This window comes from Poecilia mexicana, unplaced genomic scaffold, assembly GCF_051168715.1.
Source record: "Poecilia mexicana isolate PSO_F unplaced genomic scaffold, ASM5116871v1 scaffold_10, whole genome shotgun sequence".
In the NCBI taxonomy this organism is placed as follows: Eukaryota; Metazoa; Chordata; class Actinopteri; order Cyprinodontiformes; family Poeciliidae; genus Poecilia; species Poecilia mexicana.
The window spans coordinates 6,775,824-6,797,931 of record NW_028263379.1 but is presented as its reverse complement, the minus strand read 5'-3'; the positions used below and the strand labels follow the sequence as shown (position 1 = coordinate 6,797,931).

General features: G+C 36.7%; 1 protein-coding gene across 2 annotated transcripts in view; it reads left to right on the top strand.

The window, feature by feature from the left end:
• fstl5 (follistatin-like 5) overlaps positions 1-22,108 on the top strand; it is a 192,898-nt gene that overhangs the window by 23,421 nt on the left and 147,369 nt on the right. Inside the window, exons 1-3 of one of the 2 annotated variants that reach the window (XM_088009370.1) lie at positions 1,811-1,996; positions 7,086-7,227; positions 16,829-16,859. In XM_088009370.1, coding sequence (XP_087865496.1) covers positions 1,821-1,996; positions 7,086-7,227; positions 16,829-16,859 — 349 coding nt within the window. In that variant the 5' untranslated portion in view covers positions 1,811-1,820. Of the gene's footprint in view, positions 1-1,810; positions 1,997-7,085; positions 7,228-16,828; positions 16,860-22,108 lie in introns of those variants that run through there. The other variant, XM_088009371.1, reaches the window with a different exon arrangement.

Genomic DNA, 22,108 nt, shown 5'->3' with positions numbered 1-22,108 from the left:
TTGTAGGATTTGTAAAACTGATTCATGGAGTGGACTTGTTACATGAATTCTGCATGAGTTCCTCATTTAGAGATGCATTACATTCACAATCATCCCTCTCTTGCTGTGTTGTCAGAAACTGCTCTGTCTGTGTGATTGCCACATCCCTTTTTGCCATTTTTCAAGGAAATGCAAGAACCAAACAGAGGCGCTATCCCTGGGGAAAAGAGAGTTTCCTGTGGTTCTGGTTGTGCTTTGAAGTGGAAGGAATCCTTATCTGTATACGGTGCTGCTAGGGATGTCTGAGCAACAGTGCAGCCTGTGTAAGAACCTCCATTATAGCTTCACCAAATGAGATATGCTAAAGCAACCAGGATGCTTGGATGGCACATAAACAACACATGTTCCGGTCTTCTCCATATATCACACAGACAAACTGTAGTGCTTCAAACAATTGATCTACACATAAAAATACAGCTGACCGTGCTTAAATGGATCTGCCCACCGGGGGTCAGAGATGTGTCAGCTAAGCCACAGGATGGAAAGGGACAGGGGGGTGGGGGGGACAAAGCAGTTTTTCTGCTGACTGGAGTTCCCCTCTAGTGACCTCCATGACAATTTGAATAATTTCAAACAAGCCACTGTAGGGAATCATTGGCTTACGGAGCAAACTGGGAGCAACCAGCTCATCCCTGCGAGATGAAAAAGGTCCACAGACTTCTGCTGCTATCCCATTTGTCAGCGGTACAGGTGGGCTTGATTTTGACCGGGAAAACATCCTGTTGAAGATGGTAATGTTTTCCTGTGAGGACCAGCCACAGGAGCTTAAAGCATCAATAACAGCAGTAGGCATGACTGCTCATTTACTCTAAAGCTGGTGATTTTCTGAGTCAGAAGTTTGTAGATAGATAACTTCTGAAAGTCCAATAAAAATGATTTTATATGCATTTAGCTCAAATATATTAAGCTGAAGTTAGGAAAAAAAATATTTTGGATTTGTTGCTGAGGAGTGATGGCAATGAAAATGATCCAAGAAAGAGGTTTTTTTCTTTTTTTCTAATATGATCTGCAACCCAAAAGAGGCTCTCCAGTAAAAAATTTTTAGTTGAAATTTATTTGTCTCAGCTTCTATGCACCACAAATCTAGAACAAACTTCCAGAAACCTGCAAAACAGCCGAAACACTGAGTTCTTAAAATCAAGACCAAAACCCCGCCTGGTCAGAATTGTTTTTGAAACATAATAAATGAAACATTGACCAAAATATATGATGTCTGATTTTGGAGATGGCACTCAAAAAAATGTAATGTTTGTTCAGTTGTTGACTGTATGGTGTTTTCTTTATAACTTTGTGTTTTTGTGTTTTTATTATGTAAAGCACCTCGAGGCGCCTTGCTGCTGAAATGTGCTATACAAAAAAACTTGATTGATTGATTGATTGATTGATTGATTGATTAGTACTGTGAAGAACTCTTTCCTCAGTCTCCGCTCAGTTCATTTTTTCTGTTTTCTTATATATTTGATTTTATTCATATTTATTTCAATATTCCTGTCTGCATATTTGTTGAATGTAGGCCACGATGCTATGTGCTACACTGTTGCCTCCCATTTATTATAATTTGATACCATCAGCTCAGACATTTTTCCTTGTCTTTGAAAAAAATTCTTCAAAGCAAAAATTTACATGTGGAGTATTTTCAGTCTGATATCAGTGACACTCAGGCTCTCCAAGGACTTGATTGGCTGTTTTTTGCATCCGTTCCCATTCAGCGGTTCTGGGTGGCGGGGAGTCTGCTATAATGCTGCAGGTGCAACCAATAGATGCCATATGATCTCAGCTCCATGACACGAAGCTGGTATCACTTTGAAATAATGCTGCTATGTGTGAGCAAATGCATAATTATAGTGAAGACTTGTAATGTTAGGACCTGCAGAACCCACCATTTATCTGAGAAGAGGCACAGTGCTTCTACAGCTACAGTTTCTCTGTGCCTGCAGAGATTTTTCTCTTACTTTCAGTAAGTACTTTACTGCAACCTGAGCATTCCTTCCCATTAGAGCTTATTAAAGTAATGTGACTAATGCTAACAGCATGGGCTTGTCTGGGGCTGTGGAAATGTGATGGATGCTCAGGCACATTGGAGACGTTTCTTCTCAGGTGTTTTTACATTGAAGCCTTTTGTGATAAAAATCTTAATCAGCCCAAGCAGTTTTTACAAAGGCTAGAAAAGGTTGCTAAGATATTCGCTCAGTAGTAATCTGTTCCACGACCATAACGCTGCAAGGGAAAAGCTAGGGTCAAGTCTAGATGTAATTTTTCCTTAATGAAACAGAGAAATTACTTGGTAACACTGACATAGTTAAATTCTCCAAATGCAAACAAAAAGGTGAGTTTGTGTTTAATTTCTCTTGAAGCAGAGAACACACTTAATAGTTGGAAGAAAATGGGCAACTCTGTTCTTTATTGGAGTGATACTTGGGGTTAAACCTGACAAAGTAGCAATTAAGGATTTAAAAAGGAAAGCAGCTGAATGAACAGAGAGGGTGGATGTCTTAACAAGGGGCAGGTGTGATTAGGAAACCAAGCCAGGTCTGAGGGGAGCAGAGAGAAAACATGGAGGGATAATAATTATAGACCAACACAAATCAGGATGTTTCTAAAAAAATATTTCTGATCAGTTTCAGCAGATTTCTTTCCAGTTGTTGAGCAAGACAGATGTAAGCAGCTAATTTCAGATTTAATTTCACTTCCCTTTAGGTCTGCATGACTTAGTAAAACACACACCCACTTAGTAAAGTAGTTGAAATGCAAAAATGAAAATACATATTTTGCTGCCCTTATTTATCATTGGTGAATGGATAAAAGAAAAAAATAAAACATGTGACCACCAAACATGGAGAACTGTCTTCCAGAAAACGACTCCAAATGTCATTCAACTTGTGACAGGTTTCAAACAGGAGAAATGACATTTAAGGAGTTTTCTGAAGGATCGTGAATTAATTTTGTTTTGCTTTGTGAAATCAATGAACTGTATCCCCTCTGCTCATAAATCTGACTTGCATTACTTACTGTAGTGTTTTGCTTCACTTTGACTTTAACTTAGTTTCTGCTGTGAATGAAGCAACCTGAAAACTAAGGATGTTTCTTTAATACCAGAGTCTATGGGATGTTATGTTGCAATTTGATAATCTGTGTCCCATGAATAAAATGCCACATAACATTTTTCAGTGGTTCAGTAAAGATGATTATAAATATAATGTGTAGCACCAGTGTGTAAAGTTGAGTTATATAAAGATTTCAATGTACAGCTAATGGTACTTAACAGGTGATTATTTTGCTGCTTCTTGATGATCAAAGGTAATCAGGTATTTTGGGAAATTGCATAATAAAAGTGATTGCATTGCATTTAGCGTTATTATAGTTGCTGTGGAACAAGGAACTTGATTGCATGTGAACAGCTACTCAGCGTAACCCTCGTTTAAGGTGAGGATACTGCAGACAGATCTTTTAAGAAAATTGATGATTGGAACATAAAAAGGTCAAATGCATCTTGAAATCTAAGCAATTTTGGTGGCACTTTCATCAGATAACTAATGCCTGAGGGAGTTGTTATCCTGGACCAGAATCACATGCATTTTTGTAACAAAAGCTTCATTCTTGGAAACTCTTTCCTCACAAAGAGAGGAAATTCTAAATTATTTCCAGTAAATGTTCCCATTTGTAGATTTTGTTATAGAGTATATATAAAATCTTTGAAAGAAAATGCAGCTGCGGAAGCTGAAGTCCTTGGCCATAACACTACTAGATATACTATTGGCTGATGTATGCAAAGCAGTCAATAAAGGAACGCCATTCATTTTCCTGGGCACTCACTAGCTGCACACCCAAGGGCAAAATTTGCACTTTCTACCATCAACTTTAAATGAAAATCTTGCATCGTAAATTTCATGAACAATGTAGGAAGAACTGAGTGGAAAGCTTGATTAATATTCCCCGGATTTGGAAGAGGTTGTAAAAAATTAGGTCTTTTTTTCATTGTTTTATCATTGTTTTTAAAAGTGCATAACTTCAAATTGACAGTTCCAAACACAGTTATTTCCCAGTTCATGCACATTCATGAGACGAGCGGAAGTTACAGTTTTTAGCCCAGTGTGTTGAAAATCTACTGAATATCGATGCGGGAGGTGGTGCAGAGAGCGTGAGAGATTGTTGAGACATGATTCATTGTACACATGGAAGAAATGGGGAGTCTTCATTTGAAAGTCAATGCCAAAGCCTCGACGTGCTCTGGGGGATTTAAAACCTCCAGTCAAACTTATGATGGCATCTCTCAGGGGTTCCAGGGAAACTCCCTTAATAGTTTCTCCCCTTTCCTTTAGAAAAAAATCACTCAAAACTTGCAGCATTTACACAAACATGAACACATGCATTTCAAAGGTCTTGCAGATTTATATAGCAGGTGGAAATTACTGCACCCACTTATATTTAGATCTGTGAGCGCATGAAATCGTGACCGTCATTAAATCTTATTTCTTCTTTCTTTCCATAATTTTCATTTTAGTTTCAGGCATCTGAAGGATGCAGTTTCAAGTGGAGTTTTCAGCTCAGACACATCCCACAGAAATGAGTCCATTAATAACCCACTTAACACCAGGGTGTTGTAAAGACGCTGATTGACTGTGCTGGCAGAAATGTTAATCCACCTCGTTTGGCTTAAACTCAAAGTTAGTAGAAAAGTGTGGCAGCTGCTGTTGCTTACATTAATCTGAAGCTTTACAGCCCTTTGTGTTTAGATCTGCCCCTCCCTTCCCCAGCATCTCGTACTCGAATGATTGCATTGCTTCACCAGCATACCATCACATTCTGCGGCATTGATCCTAATCAGGTGTGGCAACAGTGAAGCCTCTGAAACATGCAGGATAGTGGGACCTGGGGACCAATGACATCTGGCTATGTCAGCAGGTGATCGTGTTGGAGGTCTCCAAATATTTCCCATGTAGATATTTTGGAACAAAAACAATTGTTCCTCAGACCACTATAAATCTATGTTCACACAGCAGGCAAATGTGACCCAAATCTGCTTTTTTCTTTTTGCTCATATGCGATCTACAGCCAACTTTTTTATGACGGTCTGAACGGCCCAATTTTGATCTTTTAATTCTCCAAAACATTCTGTGCCACTAAATCTGTGGTACTAAATGAGATGCATATCTGATTGTTTATAAAGCATCTGCAGTCCCAACGGTCATGTTGCATTTTATCTGTCATTAATGTCATTGACGGGAGACATGCGTCTTAATTCTTATGAAAGAAGTCTGTCAGTGAAGCTCATTGCCAGTTCTGGCTCCAGCTGCACATCTAAACAAACTTCTCTATGGAAATTGCAATCAAAGCTCCACATAAGACCATTGTTTTTAGTTGTGCTTCTTTTTCTTAGTTTCCTTCATCTTGTAATGATATTTACTGTTGAACAAACTTTAAAAGCGATTCACAAATGACGGAGCTCATTATTACTTCCTTAAATGGTGCACTGCTGTGTGACGTCAACATTCTTCTGGCTGGCAGGTCGCCATGGTGACGTAAGGTTTTTACACCAAAATCTTATTGTGGTTGGATTAAACTAGTAACATTAAAAAATGGGATTTTCAGCAAAAAATATTGTATGGAGCTTCAAGACCTACTGTGTGAATGTAGCTTTACAGAACCAGGGACTGAAATATTTATTCTTAAAGATGATTCATTTATTTTAGGTATAGCTTAAGATATGGCTAATATTTCTATTTTTTTTTAAAACTGCTGCAGGCATTATTGATCTGGTAAATGCAATGAGAAACTAATTTTCTAGGGAAGAATATGGTGTGAAATGTATACAAGAATATTCTACAGGTTAAGTAGACATCATTTTTACTTTAACAAAAGAAAAAAGTGGTAACATATGCTAATGAACAGTTAATCCATCAACCTGCTCCTGTATATCCACAGATCTTTTGGGGCTTAAAAATTCTGAGAATGAAACTGAAACTGTATGCATTCAAAACTGAAAATGTGCAGGAACCTGAAAGCGTCAGAAATCCGAGGGAGTCAACAGAAGTTGCAAAGTCACAAAAGTAAAGTTTGAGTGTTCACTGTTGGTCCAGAACATCACAGTGACATGCTGCTGTGCTGGTGGAACCTCCTAACCTCCTGCGAGTAGCATGTGGGCTCAGAAGTCTGCCGCAGCACTGCCATTGTTGTCAAACTCGGTGTCACTCCAGCAGAACAAGGAAGCGGGGTCACCAAGCTGCTGTCAGTCATCTCTCTCTATTGAAGAAAGATGAACAGACCCTTGAGGCCTGAGATTGCTAAAAAGCCATAGCTTGCTCTTTGCCTGTGAACACTGAGTAAAATGTATAAACTGTCACAAAGACTTTAGAGTTGAGCTGCAGATGTTGTGGATGTAAATGCCTTTTACATTTTATCTTTAATTCTGTCTTACATTTAACCTGAGGTTAAATGTAAGACAGAATAAATAAAGTTGTTTATTGGATAATGATGCATATTTATTGAAATTCTTGCTTGTTTACTTCCTCTAACAAAGCTGTTTCTGTGACATTCACGGGGTGTGTTCTCAAAGTCCTTTTTGTTTAATTCATGTCATGCAAAGGTTTGACTTGTCCTCATGCAACATAATGAATAATTGAAAATGCATTACACTAGAGGTGTAAAGTGAATGTTCGCACTCATATAAATATACTTGGATTACATCTGTTCTTGCAGCTGAGTTGAACATCTTATCTCCCCACTGCATCACAGCTACTTGATTTAAACACTCAGCCTAATTAATCCAAAGCCCTCACTTTAATTGCCTTAATATATTGTCTCTCTTTCGACCTTATCTAGATTTTCTCATGACATCTATTTCCCCATAATTGATTTAAAAGGAGATGCTATCTCATTGCTGAGTGTGGGGCTCGTATTGATAGCTTTAGTGTAAACCAGCGACAGCTTCGTGGTTCTCATTGTCTACGCTAATTACAGCATGCTTGATGAATTGCCTCAGCCAAACGGTATTGAACCTTTAAATTGTTGTAGAGGAGAGCTCACCATTCTTGTTTGGTTTTTGACAGGAAAAGACCAATGAAGACAGCCGACTGGTGGTGGGTTGCCATTTTAATGGTGGGGATCTCCGGGCTCGGCGCCACTGGGAGACCCGACAAAGAGGGATTCGGGTCGCAGACCTATCGACCAGTCGTGAAATTCCGACACAAGGTATTGATTGCCTTCTCTTTCCATTTGCTGTCCATAATTAGACTTTTTAGCTTTTGCAAAGTATGAAGCTAATTACACAGGGATTTTATTGATGCGTCTCATGTTTTTTTTTTCTTCAATCCACTTTATATTAATAATAAAATAATGAAAAATCATTATCCCTTCTCCACAGTGGCAGACAGTTTTTCCAGAGATATTATCAGATTAATATGAATCCCAGATGAAAAAAGATTATTTCTTTTAACTGAACATCTTAAGTAAAAGATGTAATTGAATGCTTATTGACCAAGTGATAAAGTGCAACTCCCACAGGCGAAACCTGCTGTTTTTATTAATTTCTTCTACTGCATTACAAAGCACAAGTCATTACTTTAACCCTGCAGAGTAGCTGCATGCTGTTTTTCTTTGATTTAGTGCTAAACAGATGAGTGTGTTTATTGGTCAGAAAGCGTTTGTTTGGATTGTGGTCCTTCAGTTTACATTTCTCATAAGCCTCTTGCAGTTCTGTTTACTGCTAAAGGCGTCTACCATGCAGTCTGACATCCATGATGTCTCAAAGTGAAGACAGGGAGGGAAAAAATGTTGCATTTTTGCCTTTACTTTTAAGCCTGTCTGACACAGCCAGACTAAATATTGCATTTAGCATTTATTTTAGTTGGAGGCTGGCAAGGTGGCAAAGCGGCTTGGAGATGAAAGGCAGCGGCAGTGGTTTAAAAGGTTGGTGGCTGAGAGGAAGTAAATATAACAAGGTGTCAGAAGGAGCAGATGGTGGGATCGTCATTGGAGTATATTTGAGTTAACTAAGGAGCAAAAAGAGACAAAAATCTGTTAAAAAGACGTAATGGTCAGACACTTGCTGACCTTTTTAAGGAGATTTACAAAGAAATGGTTTCTAATAATTTAGGATGGGCCAGGTCTGTACTTTTTTTTTTTTTTTTTTACATAAATCCCTGACCATCAGCTCTATTTATTTCAACCTTTTTATTTTTTTTCTTTACACAGAGTCCCTTGAGAATAATCTATTCCAAAGTAGGCCTGGTGAAGAAGACGTTTCAAAACTGTTAATTAGAGCTTCAAGCCTAAAATGAGACTTTATTTAGAATATTCTGAAGGTCACATGGCCAGATTTTAAAGCACAGAGATGCATCTGAATAATAGATTCATTATAAAACTAACTAGCATTGATGCACATAATCTAAAACTGAAAGTGAAGGAAGCAGCACTCATGTTTGTCTTTCCTCATCTGCCATAATCAAAAACATTTCAAAAAATAACCTGAGAAGATTGTTTTCTTACTGATGATGTCAAACATTCAGCTCTTTTTAACTTAATACGAATTCTAGGGGAAAAAAATCCCTGGGTCAATAGCTGTGTTCAAGTCTTGCGTCGAATACACTCAATAAGATCTCCATATTGGTAAGAAATTGTGTAAACTATTTTAATGATGTCTGAAAAACAGACATTTGAATGTCTTCACTCAGAACCTGCTTTAAGCCACATGGTAAAGCCTGCAGCAGCTAAAAGGCATTTTAAAGTTCTTTGCTGAACAAAGTCTAGTGTTGTCTGCAACACTTCAGTTGTAAAAATACTGTTTCCAATCGACTTATTAAAATGGTAAATGAAAAGGGTCCCAAAATTAAGCCATGAGGAACTCCATTTAAACCAAAACAAACATGGAAGCACATTGTTTTCAAAGCTTTATTACTTTTATCATCATTAGTAAAAAGTTTAGAAATAGAGCAGCTATTTACTGAAACCTTTATAATTTGGGATTTCTCAACAATACAACAAACTACAAAGTCTAGAAAATTGTTTTGGGTCAATAGATTTCCTTTATGGACTTCCATATAGGAAATGTCCTTTAAACCAAATGAACCACTGAAAAAACTGAGTTGGAAAAAACTATTTAAAACAGTAAGATTGATATTTGCATTATAAATGGAACCAATATTCTCATAACATTTCAGATATATCTGTCGGATAATGATGTTAAGCAAGAAGAGACATAAATGCTCTTTTCCTATTTTTACGTGGCTTTTGCACTGAATATAGTCTCAAATAACCCTATGGTGATTCATGTAAACCTGATCTCCATTATCTTGTCATTTCTTTATGTTTCTCCTTAACTCGTATATCCCAGTTTAAGTCAAAGGGGGAAAAAAATGTTTCACAGACTTTCATAGCTATATCTTGTAAAGCGTTTACTTTGAAGTCTGTGGAGAAGGTAATGTGATTTTCTTTGCTCCGTGTTCACAGCATTTGGCAGAGGATTTCAGAGATGGAACATTTCTCTATCAGTGCTCTAAAGTGTAGTGGATCTTGTGGGAGAAGTGTTTGGTTACCAATGTCTGCAGATTCTCCCCAAAAAAATGAGCTCTGGTGAAATGAGACACCATTTAGGAATATGGAAAATGGATCAAAAAGCACAGCTTTTCAGAGGAAGGAGAAAATACAAAAAAATGTCAAGACAGATATTAACATTTTTAAAATCAACCTTGAAGCATAAGTTTGATTTTAAAAATAAGTCATGTCTTTCCGTTTTAATTTTCTTTTTTTTTTTTTCCAAACAAAACTTGCTGCATTTTGACTTCAAATACTGAAACACATCCCTTGACTTAGCTGACCGGGGTTTTTTTTTTTTTTTTCACTGCTTAAAGACATGTTTTTCATGTCTGATGAAATATGATAATTTTATTACAAAGTGGGAATTCATAATTTAAGTGAAGTAAAATTGTTGAAGTATTCTGGATTTGGAAATATACCTTCAATGTATGCATACAGTCCTCTAAATATTGAAACTTATTTGATGATATGGGTATCTTAAACTGTATTCTGCCTCATTTGACCTTTTCTAAAGTCTTGTAAGGTTTATTTTGGGCATAGGCAATAATGTTATCAGACACATGAACTGCCTTTGTTCTGGTCAGAATCTCCGTTTCTGCCAGGAGAACCTACATCTTTCTTTCGACTCATATTTTCTTTTGAAACGAATGTATTCTCTCTTCTCCATTTAGCATGTATATGAAACTAGCAGGATGTTGGCATCTTACTCAGCCTTACTTACTTTGTGACAGATGGTCAAACTCGGGTGAGGCTTGCAGAGGGGACCAAACTTCTACAAGTTTAATACACAAAAATAAAGCAATGAGCTAAAAACAATGCATTTTTAAGTTCTATAGTTCAGTTGAGTAATTCCTCGCTTTCCCTTATTATTGAGAACAGACACTGTAAATATGTATACTAACGATGCACTATAATAAAACAAAAACATGTTTGTGTAAAAAGGATAATACTTTAAATAGGCAAGGCTGACAGACAAATATTTACATCGTTTAATTAGAGACAATGCGGCGGTGTCAGTCAGGTTTCCATCAACTCGTAGAAGGAAAGTTTAAAAAGCAGCCACACAGAAAGGCATGAGTCATCTAACTAACACAGTTTATTACAAATACCTATTTTTATTATGATTTCATCCCATTTTGGATAAGATTATTTCCCACCACAAATTTCTTGTTTGACTTTATTTTGTCATGATGTTGTGAAACAGTAATTTTCATAATGAATGTATGTCAGCATGTCGCTGGAATGTGACACAAAGTTACAAAAATGATTTATTTGCTTTTCTGCTTGAATGAAATTAATGCGTTAGGCACTTTGATTACATCCCAGAGGAATGTCATTACAGCATCTGCATACTGTGATAATTTGTCTTGTGAGGGGATGGAGGTAAACTCTGCTCATCTATCTGCCTGTCGGAGCTGTAGAAATGTAAACTCCTTCTGAAAGAGAATGCCACACTGGAAGCCCTTTCTCTGAATCATGCCATGTTCCTTTGTTGCCTCTAACTGTTGTCTAGATTGCAGGGAAGCTGAGGTCAGTGACTTGCCAATACAGCTGAATGAGCAGTGTAAACGTTTGGAAATGGAAGATATTGCGTGATTATACAGCATCTAGCTTTAAAACCCTTTTTTGCATGCAAATCTGATTACAAGTATACATTTTTTATCACTTTGAATTGCAATGAAAGAAAATGCATTTATGAGGAAAGTGCTCCGAGTGAAGTTTGCTGTTGGTTTGTCCCTCCCTTTGCTTTGAAGGACGGTGTGTGATGGGCATAACAGGATCAGACATGACCTCACAAGCCTCCCCACAATGACTTCAATCACCAAGAGTCACTCAGCCATAAACATCTGGTCACATGCTGTAGCTGTTTCAAAAAAAAATCATCCCACCACATTGGGTCAGGTGTAGGACACACATCCTGTCTGCTAATCATAACTGGTTATATATCAAACAAAGTGATAATTTCAGTTCTCAGACATCTCCTGCCAGACCTTGAATGACATAAAGAGTCGACAGCCTAATATTGCCTTGTCATGGGAGGTTAGCTATAATTTACAATTTAGGAAAATCTGCCAGCCTTGCTTGACACAAGACAGGAAAGCAATTTCTGCGAGTTTGTCGCTTTTAGATCAAGCTATTATGTCAGGACAAACAAAATGGAGGCCAGGACAACTGAGTGCAAAGCCCGACAATCCAGCTCTGGCTTAGCCACATGGCAAATCTAGATTAGCAGGGGATAACCAGAGAGATGAAGAGGGAGTGGGCGGAGAGCAAACAAGATTGAGATAAAGAGGCTGGGAACATGAGAAACCAAAAAACTTGAGCGAGAAATGGATTGATGAGTACAGATGTCAGAAAGTCGTTTTTATTTTTAATGTGACTGATGTCCATTCTTCAAGTCTTTCTCCTTTACTGGTCAGTTTGAGTTACTGATATTTATTTGCGGCACAATTTACAATTCCAGGTTCCATATCTATTTTTTTTATGCCATTACATTTTTATTTATCAATTATAAATGTATTATCAATTAAATTCAAAAAATGAAACTTGTACAGATTTAATTCTCACAGTAACATGTTTTATGTTCTCTTCTTTTTAACTACAGCAAAGTCAAACCCTAAAACGTCGTAGAAAATGACAATATTACAACAAATGGTAAATAAAAGAAAACTTTTATTTAAAAAGAAATACTGGTCTTTTGAAAGTTATGTGTATGTGCACTGGATTAGTTCAGCCTGTGGCTGTCCTGTCATCTTATTCTTGATAAAAGCTGACTTTCGTCAAGAATAAACCCTTAACTTTGAGGGCTAAGTTAAGTGATTTTGCTCACTCATTAAGCACAGTGGAGATATAAGCAGGTCTTGGTAAATTTGGTGTTGCCTTTGCTAAGTCTTGTTGGAAAATGAAATTGGTGTCCAATGAAATTGATGTATAATTAAGTGTTTGTGGAGAACTTAAGACTGGAAGCAGTTGATTAGAGCGACAGAACAGAAGGCCTGCAGGAATGAGATGAACTGTGGAAGACGTGGAGATGGACGTGGTCGGTCAGCCAGTTAGTTTGTTGCGGGGCAGATGAAACAGAAGTTGTGCAGCTGGGTGTTTCCATGTCTCCAGAGTCTCGGTGCAGAAGAGGCCATGCTGCCAGTGGCTCTGGGGAAATCATTCTTTTTAAACAAATCAAGTGTGAACACTGTCTGCAATATGCAAATGAGCCTCTTTTGAAGTTTTTCTTTCTTGTAGTGCAAATCTAAATGTCATCTCCTATAGAGCTGTTGTGGGGCAACCTGCATGGTCCAAAGAGCAACAGGCACTTTCTGCTCTTCTTCCTGTTGTCTTGTTTGCTTAACAATGTTTGGGGAAAAGAAAGGAAATGATTGGCAGGGGAAGGTTGTGACTGTTAATAATGTTTTCTTTATTGCATCATGTTGATTTGGTAAATAAAAACAGTGAGTTATGAAAAAAGCCAACTTGCTCCTCTTCTGTTTTTCTGGTAATTGGTTTCCCAGGTTCCAAAGAGCTTTATTCAGCACCAGTTTGGGTTTAATAATTACTTCTATTTATTTAATTCAGTTACCAAGTTTAGATGCAGCTTTTGTTCCCAAAATGCAAAAGTTGTTTCTAAATCTCCATGGTGTGTGTTAACATACTTGTAAATTTAGTAGTAAATGTGATTAATATGTTTCCAGCTTTCGGTGCCAGCAGAGCATGAACAGTGGTATTTTAGGAAGTCTACACATAAAACTTAAATATTAAAACTCAATTTCTGTGGGTGTTTTCGACTCTTATTAGAATTTGATTAGCTGCAGCAGTTCCACATTTGCAGTGCTAACTAGATTATCAGATATCTCTCTACTATGACAACAACATTACAACACTATTGCAGCATAACTTTAGGAAAATATATAACATTTCTAAACTTTAGCTTCACTGAGTCCAATTCATCTTACAACAACTTAGCTCATGTTCAATACATTACACAAATATTCAGCAAAAATCCTTAGAACTGGCTAATTCGGCTGTATTTGGCAGACTCTGCGGTCCATTACTGACTGTAGACTCATTGCTAAATGCATCCTCTCTATAATAATTCCCTGCAAGAACTAGTAAAGTCTTTTTTACAAGAATTATGAGATATCAAAATTCTGCTGAAGAGAAATGAAATATTTATGCTTCTTTAGCCTTAATAGAAACATTTTTCCACAACTTCATCTAGCATCTAAATGTGGAGGTTTTCTAACACGTATTGACGTAAAGTACCGTGGTCATGGTTCTTCAAGCAAAGATTATTCTGGTTATTGTTATCAAATTTCTGGTCAAATAGTTTAGAATATAAAGTACTTTGAAATAATTTGGCCAGGTGTGAGTGAGTATGAAAAAATTACATCTAAAGGTAACAATCATGCATAAAAACATAATAGCTAAAAGGGGACTGAAAAAAAAAACAGAAATTAGTCCAGTCTCTTTATGTATGATAAACAAATGGTGATGATTATCAGCCTATTGCCATAGACCAGGGGTGTCAAACTCAATTTCACCGAGGGCCACTTCAGCATATTGGCCCCCCTCAACGGGCCACATTGACGGTACAAATCAGGAGTGCATCCCTGCTAAAACACTCCAGACAAAAGGCTGACTTCCCTCATTCAGTTCTGTAGAGGCTTATAATGAGTCAATGGTCCAGGTGAGTTAGAGAAGGAATGCATCTAAAGCTGCAGATGGTAGCTCTGGAAAACTAGACTTGGGCAGCCCCAGCATAAATGTATAAAATACAATGTTAAAAATAAATTAAACACCACCTCATATTGTTAAATAACTGATTTTATGTATTGAAGTTTTAAATATTACATTTGAGTTTCCATGGATGTAAAATTACTGCTCAGTTTAAAATTTACAATATTTAAATCAGTGTTTAAAGGTGAGCAAACAAATAATAAAAACAAGTCACATGGGCAGACATTATAGACTTTACGCAAAGATTTAGTCTCAGAGGCAACTGAAATCAATTAATTTAAAAAAATCCTTTCTGAATATCATCTCATGGTCTCTGAACTAAATGCGTTTTCTGACCGGGAGCTGACAGCGTGTTGAAGATTATGGACCGGACGCTTTGGAGCGTCTGGTTAGGAAGCGCATTACAAACCTTTGGTTGAAATGGAGCGTTAAATTCAAGTCTCCATTACAGACCAGAGAAAACTAAAGAGAATGCAACGTTGTGTTAATCCATTTGAAGAGCCGGTAGTTTATCTTGAGGAAATAAATGACGATGCAAAAGTTAATTAGACTGTAACATGCGCAGTCCGCTGCTCAACCACTGCGGACGCGGCTCCGCCGCTGCGAAGAATTAGAAACCGCTGGAAGTAACTCATCCAGCGGATTTAACAAATGGAGCCTTGGTGCACGTTACCCAGGAGAGCGGCGTGCTGGAGGAGCTGCAGACATAACCACGCAAAAAAAAAAAAAAAAAAACTCCTGGTAAAAGCGCACCAGGAGTAAAACACTCAGAGTTCAGTTGATCTGTTTGGATCAGACAGATCCAACTGACTGATGAATTAGCGCAGATTTTTCTGCAGATGGGAACCAGGAGGAAGTGCGTTCAGACCCCAGCGGGTGAAGTGATGCTAATTTAAGTAAAGTCGCTTAATTTAATTTATTAAAAGTTATTGGGGCCTCAGTCAGTGGTTTTTGTCACTACGAGAAAACTGTAGATGCATTTATCTGCTTAATTTGTGATGGGATCTGGATTCACGGTGAATATTAACTAAACCGCATAAAGGCGATTAAATAGCCGATGTTAATATGATTGTAATTTCACGGATAAAAATAGTACATGACCGATTTTAAAAAAATATTTTTTTTATGTTGTCGGTCAAGATAACGGATGAGAAAAAAACGTCTAGCGCCACCTGCCGCCCTGACACCAACTCACACACATCTTCATTCACAGTCTTACTTGTAATGCTGGGGCGGGCCACATAAAATGACATGGCGGGCCACATGTGGCCCGCGGGCCTTGAGTTTGACACATGTGCCATAGACAGTATTTTATTGAAGGAAAGAGAGGACTATTTTAAACAATATAAAAGGTTTTGTCTTTGCTCCTGAAAACAAATTTAAATCTAAATGTTGTTCAGACTTTTATATGACAGAGGTAATTCCACAATTTTTTTTGTTCTTTTTTGTATGCCTCTAAAGTATTTGATTATATAAATCATATTAGATAAGGTATAACAAACAAATATTTATTTACATTTTTAGTAAAAATCTTATCTTTGTAGTATGCTCAGACAGTGCATATAAAACGGGTGTCTTTTCCTTCAGTGTTTCTAATTAGGAAGATTTTCTCTCCTTTGTCTGTTTGAATGACGTGTCAAAGTTACTGAATAATAATTATGGAACAGGATGTGCAGTTGGAGACTACGTAGGTGACTGTTGTATGCAGATGATTCAGTGATGCTCTGCTCATATAGTGAGCAGTATGGAGGGTCTGGTCTCAACATGGTTGAGAGTTTGACAATGTTTGTCAGAAGTGGGAAAGACCAGAATTTCCTAATATTTTTTACAAATACTTGGATCATTGTATATTTGACTACCTGTCTGATATGAACATTTATAGATGATGATGCTTTATGGGGCCACAAATTAATGTGCTAAGAGATAAACTTGATATGTATACACTACTTCAGTAAAGATTATAATCTATTGCACTGTATGCCATCCATTTGTGGAGGAGCTACAGCAAAGACTGCATGTGGAAATTCAATAAAACAATGAAAAAACAAGGCTGCTGCTTAAGCTGTCAAGATGGAGCAGTGCAAACCAAATATTTGTTGTTACAAACAATTGAGAATAAAAGCGTCAAGAAAAAATTGCTAAATAACTTGAATGCTGCAAAAGAAATTGGAAGGTAATAATGGCTATAGACTTATTTTTCTTCATACAATTGGATCTGAAAAGAACCTTTATAACTAAAAGTGTTCTTACAGCAGCTTTGAACCAGAAAATGCAGTAGACTCGTCCATAAAGCTGAAATCCTTGGGCTTTAGTGTCAACAGTGTAAAGAAGTAACAACTCAATTATATGCTATGTTACTTGCTGAACAAACTTTGCCATAACAGGTCAGTGGTTGAATATGTACAATATGTCCTTTGTGTACAAATAAATTGTACTCAGACATGTTCTTCCATATATCAGGATTTTGAATGTGGTGTATTTTATTGTGCTTATTATAACATAATTTGTTTTGTTCTTACTCCATCAGGATGGGATCCCGGCGAGCTTGCGGGTAAAAGGTGAGTTTCCACCTGCTTTCTTTCCTGTTCATTGATGCATGACTCCATTTTTACAAGACGTGTGGCTGTTATCTAGTTGAGGTCACCCCAGGCAAAAAACATCTACTACAAAACTTTCGTTTCTGTTCTAAGTTTGTGTGAAGTAGTTATGAGTTAAATATCTATTAAAGTTTTTGTACACGTCAAAGTAGGGCTGCCCAGACCAAATGTTTAAGATTCATGTGTTAATAGAATAAGTAATGTCTACAGTTTTTTCTTTTTCAAAACCAAAACATAAAATCAGAAAAAATCATAAAATCATTATCAGTATTTCTGGTGGAAATTATTTTCCACAAAGCCAAATATTTTTACTAGAAGCTGAACAGAAAATTGACAGATATAATGGCATTAATGCAGTTGATTCTCTGTAACTGAATCTGTTGAAACTGAAAAGGGATTATTCACAAAAATGGATACTTTACAGCATTTCTCCCAAATAATTTGTGTTTTATAATGTCTTGTTGCAGATATTATTCAGAAGAATAGATTAATTTGATCAAAAGTTGTTTGAAGAGGTGAAAATCTGTAAACAAGTACATAAAATGATGGGCTGGTTAGCTAATCTCAAATGCTGCAAAACAGAAACTGAAACCAGACAGAATTGCAGGAAAATAGAAAATTGCTATTTTATTAATGATACCTTGTTAAAAATAAGGTGCATGAACTATAATATAGTTTTTCAAGCCATGCACAGATAAGTGCGGATTTACTAGTAGAAATTAACCACAGAAAATGCTGCGGCTTCTGGGGATGCAGCTGATACAACCACTGCAGGTCAAATATGGAAAGTTTCATCAATAGTTCCTGGTAAAGGTCATTTTAAAATGCTGTTATTGGGACGCTAAGCAGATGTCTGGGATTATTATGGGCCATTTTTACCAAAAAGCTCCATGAGCACAAGCTGTTATCCAACTAAATCAGTCAATTTGACAAAATGATATAATCTCTTAATATGTGGACAGAATCAAAAGGGTAATGCATTCAAGTCCCCATATCCTCTGTGGTATTTTTCTTTTCAAGTTTTCATTATTTTTTTCCATCATGCAGACCAAAATCTGCTTGATACCAGAGTTTTGTGTGGTATCATGAGGCTTGGACTTCAGAGCTGTTTGGCCTTAAAACAGACACAAACATCATCATTCTAGCAAGACATTCCTGTTTGATTCACTTACTAAATACATACTTTACACAAATTTGCATCATGTAGCTGCCATTTGTTTTCCTTCAGCATTTTGGTTGAATGTTGACAAAGTTCAGCATTACCAGTGTGACACCCTGAAGTTATCATTTTAGTGCTTTTCTGCATTTTATTTTCAGCCTGAGGTTTTCTTAAATTAATTGAAGTGTTTGTGGTGTGCTCAGCATGCACTGTGGAAAAAATTAGGTGTGAAACATTCGAAGTTCAGAAATTAATTAAATTATATTTAATAACAAAATGTTTTGTCAGCTTGAGACACAATTCATTCTGTGAAGGTCAAAGAATCCACAAGTGTTGAAAAGACACTTTATATTAACATTTTAAGGAAGAAAATACTGTGAGAAGGTAAAGGAAAAAGTAAAAGCATATATAAGTAATAAAGTGAAGGAAGTGCAGTTCACATCAATCTTAAATACTCCATGATTAATTTCTGGTAAAGTATTTCAGGAAGAACACCGTGGACTGGACTCAAGACTTTATAGATTCTGATTCATTTTAAAATTTCAGTGTCTCTTCCATCCTACAGCCTGGGAGCCAAAAATAATTTCTCTATCCCTAAAACTTCCTTTCATCATTTCCAGAGTTGGCAGTCAGAGGATGAACCAGTAAATACTTTCTGGGGTTGTTTTTCTTTGTCTATGTGGGGCCAGATTCAATATTCTTAATGCAAATGTTGAATTTAGAATAAACATTCTGTCATAAATGTATTTAACTACTTGGTTAAAAAACAAATATAAAACATGTTTTAAAAATTGCTGAAGGTGCAGATTTGTGCTTTTCATAAATTCAACCTTCCTGTATTTCTGTCTTGAATTTGAATCCGAAGTTGGAAATTTTAAATTCCAAGTCTGAATAAACAAAACACCCACTGATACTGGAATTACAACTTGGAAAGTCAGAGGTTCCCAACTGACCTTGAATTCATTATGGCTACACTTATCATAGTCAAGGTCGCAGAAATTATCAGTTTATTTGCAGTGTGTTTGTATCACTTAGAGCAAGAGGCAGGCCTACTACTGTACTTTATGCATTTATGTATTTATTTATGAGCATGTTCCTTTTTACAATTTGAATGCATAAAATGACGGACTTTATTGTCCCAATCCCGACTGGGACATCAACCGCTGGTTTTCTAATTTGTATCTTGTGCAAGCTGAACTCGGCGCAACAAGATTCCCAAATCTAAGTTCCAACTTCTGAGACAAATTGCGTTCAGCATAATGGGATTCTTCTTTGCTTCCAGTTGAGGCCAACATGCAAGTAGTTTTGGTAATGTTGTAATGCATAAATGTTGTGAAACTAACTGGGAGGAAGAGGCACAGCTGTGCTGTTGTTGGAGTAAACCTGAAGCCATCTTCTGTTTTTTTATTTTATTTTTTATCTTTAATCTCCAAGCTTCCACGACAACTCCATGTAATCCTGCCTCATACCTGAGTTTTCCTCCCAATGTGAAGGGCCCTTCTTAATTTTTTGAATCTTTGAACATAATTATCTCAGAAGCCAGGGTAGATTATCAAAAATACAAAGTGCATAAACAGACAAATATGCATCTTATCCTTCCTGCCCTTGTTCTGCCCTTGTGTTCAGTGATGTATTTATCAGTGTGTTATTTCTGTGTTATATTTATCTGTCCTTGGCTTTTTCTATTTTATTCTGATAATGCTGTCTCTGGGCATAGTCAAAAAACATATCTAGATCAAATATGAGCTGGAGAGAACATTTTATTCCCCACTGTGTGAAAAAACTTATTCTGTTGTTCAATCAGAATTACCAACTTTTTTAACAGAGAATTCCTTAGGTTTTAGAACTTTCTAACATACACTCAGGTTGAATTGACATATCACAACAGCTTGCAAGTAACTTTGGTTCATTTGTCCTGACAGAACTGAGTCACATTTTTCACAACTCTACCAAAGATATTTGATTTTGTAGCTACTCTGAGGTTGTGCTTTGGACCATTAACCATTAACCAACTCCCTTCCAGTTTTTTCTTCATATTTTTCTTTACATTTCTGTATGATATTCTTTCATCACACAGCCATTTCGTGAGGTGCACCAGTCCCTCCTGCAGCAAAACACCCACACAAAATGATACTACTTACTTCACAGCTGGTATAACGTCCTCAGGCTTACAAGTTTCACTGGTTTCTCCTCCAAATGTATCAATTAATGATTAGGGAAGTTATTGATTGAGTTAATCTAAACTTGATTTAGCGTATTGATTGACTAGTGAAGTGGCCATTTTCTTAATGTTTTTGTCCTTTAGTTAATTTTTAAACTGAAATTCAGGTTTTTTGATGGTCCGGTAATTTTGATATTGAAGCAATGATTTCTTCCTTCTGAGTGAGATTTTAGCGTCTAACTTAGCTAATTTCTTTAGATTTTTCCCTGGTGTTACAGAAGGAAGTAGTGTGCTAGTGGCTTTAAAATAGATGCATGGGAGTGCCTTAATTTATCTAAATGTTGTTGTGAAAATAACCTTTCATAGACTTAGAAAGCCATGACATTTTCATCTGGTTTTTTCTAAACTGTTTAGAAAAAACAGTTTAGGCATTACAGAGTGTATAAACTTATAGATTTAAACAAATTAATGATTCTATGAAAACGCATCTTGCTCATTACTCTGGCATTTAACTTCTAACAAATTTTGAAAATCATATCTGACCTACAACAGGACATGGCATTTAATGATTTAGTGTGATGGTACATCTAAATATCTGGGATTAGTGTATTAGTGTCAAGTGTAACTTGACATAAAATCAGAAGATGCAGAATTTAGTAGTGTTGATGCTTAGAGGTCACTGCAGTAAAACAGCATGAACTACACTTCTGGAAGAGGCCACAGTTTTTCACTTTCTGAACACAGTAGTCTATGAGGTTAAATATGCCAAATCTGAGCTCTGCCTTTGCATCCGGTAACATAAAGCTTCACCTCCTAAAGGGAAAAAAAAAACTGCTTTGCAGAGCACAAAACAATTAATCAAATCTGTATTTGGCACTGGAGTTTCCAACCAGTTCCATCTATGAGTAGATTTTTTTGGAAAAATTAATGCACTTATGTCCTTTTGTTGGTTGACAAATACATCTAATTCATCTTTCTGTCACTTGTCTAATGTATTTTCTGTCTCCTCCCAACAAAAGTCAGTGGAGGGCGAAAGGTAGTCCAGCGGCCCAACAGGGCTGCCACTGAGTGTGTGAAGGGGCCGCTAAATGGACGGACTGTATCCCCATTTTTCTTCACCAGGGAAGGTCGAAGCAGTAATTGTAGAGGGTGCATTACCATAAAGGGCGGCCCCAGCTGTCTTCGGTGATTCAATTCAATACACTATGTTCTGTAAGCTGAGAGCAGGGAAAACTTTGGCCAGTTTTCAGCAAACACATTTCCAGCCTAGAAAGCGAGAACTGTGCAGAGGTTATAAATAATTCAGGTCTGTTTTTATTTTAATACCTCTTACTTTTATACTGCAGGGTTAACCTTTGACTAATACGTAAGGTTTGCAAGCTGTTGTCATATGCCTGCATCTTAAATTGACAACCAAACAGATTTTCAAGAGTTCAAAATATTAAATATTCTAGTAACAAACAAAGCCAGCCAGAGAAGACACATTGCACCTTTTTATGTCCATCAGTTAAAAGAATACAACTAACATAATTCTGAGAAACTTTATTTTTATCTAAAAACTGTATCAGTCAAAGATTGGTGGGATCTCTGAAAAGGGTGAACTGATTAGAGCGCATGGCATTCCTGGAACAGTTTCTGCTAAAAACAAAGCATCTAGTGTTGTAGTATTTGTCTTTTCATCTTTGAACGTGTTTCAGACGTTTGTTTCATTTAGGCTGTGATAAACTATCGAACTGGCCAGAGGTATTTCGGCTTTGCTTTTTCAATTTGAAGCAATTAAAAAAAATTAATGATTGAGAAATAGATTTATTTTTCCTTTTTTTCAAAGAGAACACATTTTCAAAATGCTAGATTGAAGAAATGCAGAAAACCAACAAATGAAGCCATTTT